The sequence below is a fragment of the Watersipora subatra genome, chromosome 11 (assembly GCF_963576615.1).
Source record: "Watersipora subatra chromosome 11, tzWatSuba1.1, whole genome shotgun sequence".
Taxonomy (NCBI): Eukaryota; Metazoa; Bryozoa; class Gymnolaemata; order Cheilostomatida; family Watersiporidae; genus Watersipora; species Watersipora subatra.
The window spans coordinates 8,501,083-8,509,018 of record NC_088718.1 but is presented as its reverse complement, the minus strand read 5'-3'; the positions used below and the strand labels follow the sequence as shown (position 1 = coordinate 8,509,018).

Sequence of the window (7,936 nt, the reverse complement as noted above, 5' to 3'; positions counted from 1 at the left end):
TCCAGTGGGCTACGAAAGATTGTCAGGTGGCTTGAAAAAACACTGAGAGTTATCGTGTGTGTTTCTATTAAAGCTGGGTGCACATTTTTCATACCGACTGCAAAATACCAAAATGAAGATTTTTGTATTTATCATCAGACCAATTTTCAAAATTTTACAGGTTGTATGACTTCAGTTTGTATCAAAGTCTAAGTCATTCAACCTTTTATTATGCTTGGTTACCTTTCAGTTTTCTTGAAGACTTTCTGCAAGAAAAAACTCAGCTTAGACTTAGAGTTGTCTGATCGTGTCCCTATTATTTTTATGAGACCAAAAAGCCGAAGCGATAGAACTTTCATAGCTGTTCTGTAAAAACCATCTATTACAGAGTATGCATTGCTTTCCTTTTCTACATCTTTAAATACTTGCCTAAGTGTTGTTTTAAAATAGAGCTTTAAAGTTGGTCATTTTCATACTGGCTAAGTCATCTTGTTAAACACATCTGTTTAGCAAAGGGTTTAAAATATTTTCCCTAGTGACTATGAGCAATGCAAATATATTTTACTGACATACAAACACATTGAGTTAGGTCAAGGTAAGTTATGAGTAAATATTTAACTTAGAAAATTGCACAAAAGTTTAAATAAAGCGAAAAACCCAGTTACACAATGGTTAAGTTGAGTAATTGATATAGATGTTTGTGAAATCAGTGCGTTTTGCTAATAGCTTCTCACATATTATCACAGGAAGTCACGTGTTACAACCTAAAAACACTGACAAAATCTAGCAACGAGCTAAAAAACAAAGAGAGTCACATTTAATTACATAATTATGGCAAAAGCCTAAATATTGTACAGCAAATGTGTATAACTTATGCAAGAATGTATAACAAACAAATTTAACCCACAGACCTTTCCAGCAAATCCATGAATAGAAACAACAATGTACCCTTTCCTGTACAGTGTAATTATTTATAGCGTTGCATAGAATTTAAAATATTTCAATAAAAATATTAAAAATGTAATACATTTGAAGTGTAAAGCTCTTTAAATAAAAGTTTAAAATAGAAGATATATAATTTTTATTATTATTTGCTTAAATGGAGAGATCAAAGGCAAAGTAGTGAAAAACTTTTGCTACTCTCTCTGGAATATTTAGGAGGGGTTGAAGAGATAAATGAATCTGTCACATCGCTGCTCTCTGTACTGTTACTGCTTTCAGTTCTATCTCTGTCAGAATCGCTGACCAACTTAGATGATACTTGGTTCTCAACTTCCTTCTCATGTGGTTTGCGACTGAATGAAGCTTTCCTCCGCACCTGACAGCCTTTAAAAAGTTGTGCCCAAGCGGCCTGTACTTTCGGTTCCCGAATGTGATGGAATACAAATATCAAGAAGCCTTGGAAAGCATTTAAAGTGCAGAATAGAAACTGAAACACTTGTGAAGCATCTCCTCTGATAATCGAGAGAAATCCAAACAGCCAGGTGAGACCTAAAATTGAACAAAAACTGTGTCACACTTTTGCAGATTATGTGTTCATAATTTTTAGAACCTTGAAAACTAAAGTTTGCTTAAGTCACAATGTTGGTACAAACCAAGGTTGCTAACATATGTCAAGTTTTTCTTCAATTAATAATATTAAAACCATATTAGTTAGATCCCTTATATTTTACAGCATGCTCAAAGCAGGTGTCCCCAAGTGTTGTTTCTTACATGAAATTTTGCAACGTTAGCCAGGCATTGAATACTTTATTTACATTACCCAAGTTTTACGTAAGAATTTAAATTATTAAAGTAATATTAACTGTTACATTTTTGTTAAGTTTTTAACACACAACTGAGGTAGGCAGGAGAAAGACAGGAATAAGTTGGTGCTATGAGTACAAAGATACTTCAGTTGGAATTATGTAAAAATGAAATATACACAGTTTGTTTTTTGTTTTATGGTAAGTACTTTTTCCTTTAATTACTCAAGTTGCTTTTGTTTATTGCCGCTTACCTCTAACATTTGCTCATTTATTTTTTCATCACAAAAACTTACTCAACAGCATGATAGAATATTTTAAGATTTTATTTTAAAATAGATGTTCATGCTGCATCATAATTTCTGTTTCGTTAAATTTTATGGAAAGCACTGCTTTCTTTTTTACCGAGACTTTCACCGATACTTGTTGTTTTATGGTCTACAAATTTAAAATTAAAATTAAAAATTTCACTACTAATCCAACTTTGTAAAACTAAACTGTGCAGGCTTGCGCTGACTTGATTTATAAAGGAAACATCAGATATTTTTCATTAAAAATTCTTCAACTTTTCTCAATTTTTGTATTACACATTAAAAATGTAGGGATTTCAAGGCGATTGTAATTCAAGTTTCAACTTTACTGTTATTTAAATTTGTATTTATTATTATTAAACTCATTTAAATTTACTACCAAACAAATATTGCAATTTTACTTCTACTTAACTACCAAAGTATCAAAGTAAATAATAAAAGTTACAAACTGTATAAATTTTGATCACATAGTAAGGGCCTTTAACAAATTGGTTAAATAACTTTTGTTTGTAGCTGTCATAATATTTTTAGTTCAGTTTGTTTTTATACAAAAACAACTCGGGACAATAATTTCACAGCTCTAATTTTCAATACAAATGAAGCATGCCGTAAAACTTGAAACAACTGATTTTGAACTGTTCACAACTTAATATACTTTAAAGGTACTTAATTTGTGTTGAAAATTTTGTAATTTAACGATTTTTTAATTAAATTTAAAGTTACACAGGGTTTTACCATACTAAAGATTTATTTGAAATTTTGATGCATACGCTAGCCATCACGCATTAACAATTTCAAGTGACCATTTTTTCATCAAAACATGCTTTACTCTCTCAGACAGCTACACAATTTTGTCAATGATCATTGTCTATATTACACCATGATAAATGAGGTCAGCACTTGAATGCTGTGGAGATCTAACTAATCAGTACTTGCATCATTTCTACATCCTTTGTTAGTTCAGTAGCAGACTTTTTTATTGACAAGCTATTCTAAAAACCAGCTATTACACTTCGGAAAAACCAGTTCTATCAACGACTCACCTAATACTATAAATATAGCTACAGAAGCCTTGAGATGGAGGATGGCTGTGGGTCTATTGGTGGCAGACAAGGCCGACATCCTTTTTCTAGAGGATACAAATGCCACAAGGACTCGCACAAAGATAGCAATGTTGATGATGAGAACAGCTCCAATAGGAATAAAAACGGCATAGTATATCATGTCCATTCTCATCCAGCACCTAAAATACGGATGTCATCATCAGAATCAATCATCACCAACATGAAATCATCAACTTGTTTTAAAAAAGACATAATGAATCCCCTAGCTAAGGAGGTTAAATGTTTGTTCAAAAGGGTGGAACAGCTAGGAAATAGTAAATGCATTATAGTGAAAAGAGCACTGGCACTTGTTTGCATCCATATTCAAGACAACACTACCTGACTTATTCTCTTTAACTGTGCATTCTCACAAATTCATTTATTACGGATATAATATAGTCTCCAAACCATTGAGTACGACTGTATAATTTCTTATGTATCATATTTCATTGATATAATCAGGTATACATGTATACTACATATTCATATTAGTTATATACTTCAATGATACAATCAGATCTCTGTATCTGATTGACTTTACTACCGATCCTCTTTCCCTCTTCATCAGGGCTTTCTTACATGTACATACGATAAAAATGGCAGATTCTGGCCGATTCGGCTGATTTGGCAGATGTTAGATATTCCAACATATGAGTCACAGCAATTATTGAACATTAATTAACAAATAGAAAGCTTAACTAAAACACCAAAAGATATGACTAAGTAAAATCCTGGACATTAGTTATAAAGATATGCCAAACCAAAATCAGTGTTTTATCTATTTTCCCACGACCAAACGAGCGGGAGCGACACACAACTTACGAAAATTATTCATCAACAAAGTTGCAAACCCTTGTCTCGAAATCTCATCAACAAATTTAACCATCATTTTGGAGTCATTAAAGTATAATAACGATACAAAACACATAAGCCTACTTAAATATGTTACCAAGTCTTTGTAAATTGTCGACAGTCTCTTAAAACTTACCCATCTGAACGGATTATACACAAATAGACAGATCTATTTGGCCGAAAATCGCCACAAAACGCTTGAAAAGCTTGGTTTAATAAAAGTTAAGACTGGCCTACGATACGCCAATAAAGCCGGGCGACAGAAAGAACTATTTAGCAGTGCGCATTTCACGAGAAAATCATGCTAATTTCACCCGTCTATGGCCTTGTTTACTTGTAATCAACTTTATTCGAAGGTTTCTGTGATAAACGTAGACCATTTAAGGCGTAGACTGATTTACAGGTACGAAATTGTGGTACACAGTTTATCAGCCTATGTTTTTTTGTCCAATAACCGAAGGATTCATTAAATTATTTAAAACGTTAGACGGAATTCTTTACAATTTATGTACAAGCTAGGGCCGAACTGCAATGCCCCTTTATGACGAGGCATTCCTCTCGATCTAGCATGGGGTTTGACAATACACAAGAGTCAAGGTCCTACTATGGCTAAAGCTGTCATTGATATAGGCCACCACGAAATGACCGCTGGAATATTGTTTGTTGCTCTCCCTCGCGAGTTCAAAACATCAATGACTTACTTGTTAACAACTTCGCTAGGGAGCGCATCACTCGATTAGCTATTAACGACCAAATCTTACATAAGCAAAAGAGAGGAGACTAGATTGCACGACCTTTAACAGATACTGTATACTTATAACAGATATTGTAATATCAACAATTAACCAATTACTCGTATATCTGGTTTCAACCCAACTTTACCTCCAAAATACATTGTTAGTTGCACCTTTTTAGAGTCGTGCTCCCTCAAATTTATTTTTTATCATCTCAAACAAGTCTCATTTACACTATACTCTGTTAATTCCTGCTGAGAACTACTTTTTCAACAACCAACAGTACCCTTTCTTTTTTCCATTATCACTTTGGTCATGGGCTGTATGACAGTGGAATTTCTAGTAGCTATTATTTTCTCACATACAAATAAGAAACCACCGGATACTCACAGGTCTGCTCTACCCGGAAAGTAATAGTCACCACCTGTGACGGACGATACAATCAAGGTCACAGTCACTATAAGCGCTGGACCAAGAACTGCAGGAATAGTAGCCTTTCGCATGAATCTCGGGATGTAGACACCGATGACTTTCACAAACCTAGTCAAACAAAACACTGTTTACATAGTTAATGCTTTTTATGGTAGAATTAGGCTTGTTTTAATTTAACATATGCAACATTTACCATTCTACTTTTTAAACTTCATATCATGAGATGTGTTTTTGTGCAGAGCAAATAAATTGAGAAAAAAATAAACAATGACTACAAGGTATATATATATATATATATATATATATATATATATATATATATATATATATATATATATATAATTGACACATTTGCAAAGGGTCAATAACATGATAAAAAGCTTCATGTTCCAGATGCAATAATCATACATAAGTGAAAGACAGAAGGTCATGTACTCATTTCGATTTTTGGTTTTATAAAAGCCTACTATATGTAACCTACCATGAAAATGCTTTCTCTAACTATACATTATGCATCTACTCACTTGAGATACTGGAGGACTCCTTGCACACACATCCAAGCAAACACTGACAATAGGAAGTAGTGAATGCATACAGACACTACAGTGCATGGTATCTTGTGCTTAGTCAACTGGCTCCCGATGAGAAACGATATATTCAGTCCCAATATAGAAATAGAGAGGCAGACCAGAACTTTTTGAGAGTTCGTTTTTCGAAGTGTCCTGCAAAATATAACAAATTTGTAATGAAGAAAATGTTTCTATAGAGCAGTAATTATATTTTAATAGCAATTCAATACAAATAACAACAATGTATTGTAAACTATGTCAACTATGACAAATGGAAGCACACGTTATTTTGATGAGAATTGCAAACTGGTCTGTTTAAACAAAGCTTATGAGCAGTTTTTTTTAAACCCATTCACTATAATTTAATTACATTTTAGAAGTACTACCTTGTTTCTATGTATTTTGATAGCAACCTACTTGAACATGATGAAGGTTGAGATGACGCAGAGAAGGCAGATGTTGGATGTGACTAGGCCTACGTAAGTTACAGTTTCTAAGACATCTTGATATATCTGAATGGAAGGGTTGCTCTTATTAACTGCCACATGAGTTTGCTAAAATAAAGACAGTATCTTTAGAGCAAATGTAGAGAAACAATTTTTTTGGAAGCAGTTGTTTGGCTACCTTGTTTGTGTAACTAACTTATCCACTAAATGTGGAACTAAAAAAGACATAAGAAAAACAAAAAGATTGAATCACCAAAGAAAATTATAAAAAATATATAGTGTTCAGCTACATATCAAAATTTGACAAGTAAAAATGAAAAAATAACTGCTTTGAAATGTTGCTTCCTGTTTCAACTTACGAATATAGCTGAGAAATCAGTCAGGTGGTCGCAGACACAGGTGATACCAGTTTGGTTGAATTTCTTTAGAGAACACCCAGCGGTTGACCACTCAGAAGTCTCGGGTTTCCAGTATCCACAGGCCAAAGTACCAGCTGTAGAATTGATGTCCTCTGCCTTTAAATAAACACCTTTAACATTCAGGCTGAGTTGAGATCACTGTGAGACAACCTGCACTTTAGGCCAGCAAACAAAGGCTACACTAAACAGACAAATGATACATAAGTCAACTTTTTATTTTTGTAGTTTTGTTTGGTGAAAAAATGTATTAATGGCTAAATCTATGTTTAAGCAGTTACTTTACTATATTTTCAATCTTTGTTCCGTCTTACTGAAACTACATGTGATTTTTTAGTTTCAGTTTGTAAACTAGATGGGCGCGTACACAAAGTCTGAGTCACATCAGTAATGACTCACTTGCACACAGATATATCTAACTACATAAATATGACTAACCTTTGCTAATTTTAGACAAGTTTAACAGCCATGAAAGCACAAGTGGCAGTTCAGGAAACTCAACTTAAAATACCCACTACAGTACTTACACCGTAAGGGTAGAGAATTCTGACCAAACCAGGAATTTCTCTCAGTTTCATTGCATCTCCATTTAGTTCAGTGATTGTAGCAGAGAGTATCCGCCCTGCTGATTTCACTCCTGTTCCCACAGCTTTATGAAGTTTATCATCTTTGTATGTCACAAATGCCCTTCTCTTGCCATCTCCTAATTTGCCTAGCATATACAAAAATATCTAGGTAAGCTAGCATTAAGGTAAGTTATAGCCAAGTCCATGAATATGCAGGGAGTTTAGTAAGTCTTCATTATATTGAAGTAATATTGAGAGCCAACAGTGATAATCTAAGTTAATCGCTAGCTATGAAGGTCAATCAACAGCCATCTAGGTCAATAAATACTTAAGCCAATTATTAACTATCTAGGTCACTTTGTAGCTATTCAAGTCAATTGGTAAATGGCTATATATATATAGCTATATATGGCTATATAGCCATTTATATATGGCTATATAAATGGCTATGTATATTCGTCTAGGCTGTATTTAGGTCAATTAGTAACTACTTAGGTTAATTACTAACAATCAATGTTAATTAGTAGCTATTTAGGTCAAACATTAGTTGTCCATCTAAGTGTAATATCAAAGACAAATCATCAACAACCAAACTTCTTTTACGTAAATAAACTTATCATAAATAAAATTTAGTAATCAAAGTTACAATTTGCTGTAGTCGTCTGAACTTAACTGTATCAATAAAGGAAATGTTGATATAATAATGAACAGTAGATTAAAATTACAGTATTTTAATATTTCTTGCAAACAAAAAAAACAAAACTTAGCCACTTGATTTTTCGA

The 7,936-nt window shown here is 33.2% G+C and overlaps 1 protein-coding gene across 1 annotated transcript in view; it reads right to left on the bottom strand.

The window, feature by feature from the left end:
- Positions 1-519: 519 nt before the first annotated feature.
- LOC137408194 (uncharacterized) overlaps positions 520-7,936 on the bottom strand; it is a 32,556-nt gene continuing 25,139 nt past the window's right edge. The window contains exons 16-22 of the mRNA XM_068094598.1: positions 7,115-7,299; positions 6,531-6,686; positions 6,143-6,279; positions 5,681-5,878; positions 5,115-5,264; positions 3,079-3,278; positions 520-1,470 (exon numbers count right to left, since the gene is read on the bottom strand). Of these exons, the coding sequence (XP_067950699.1) occupies positions 1,088-1,470; positions 3,079-3,278; positions 5,115-5,264; positions 5,681-5,878; positions 6,143-6,279; positions 6,531-6,686; positions 7,115-7,299 (1,409 nt within the window). The 3' untranslated portion in view covers positions 520-1,087. The remainder of the gene's footprint in view (positions 1,471-3,078; positions 3,279-5,114; positions 5,265-5,680; positions 5,879-6,142; positions 6,280-6,530; positions 6,687-7,114; positions 7,300-7,936) is intronic.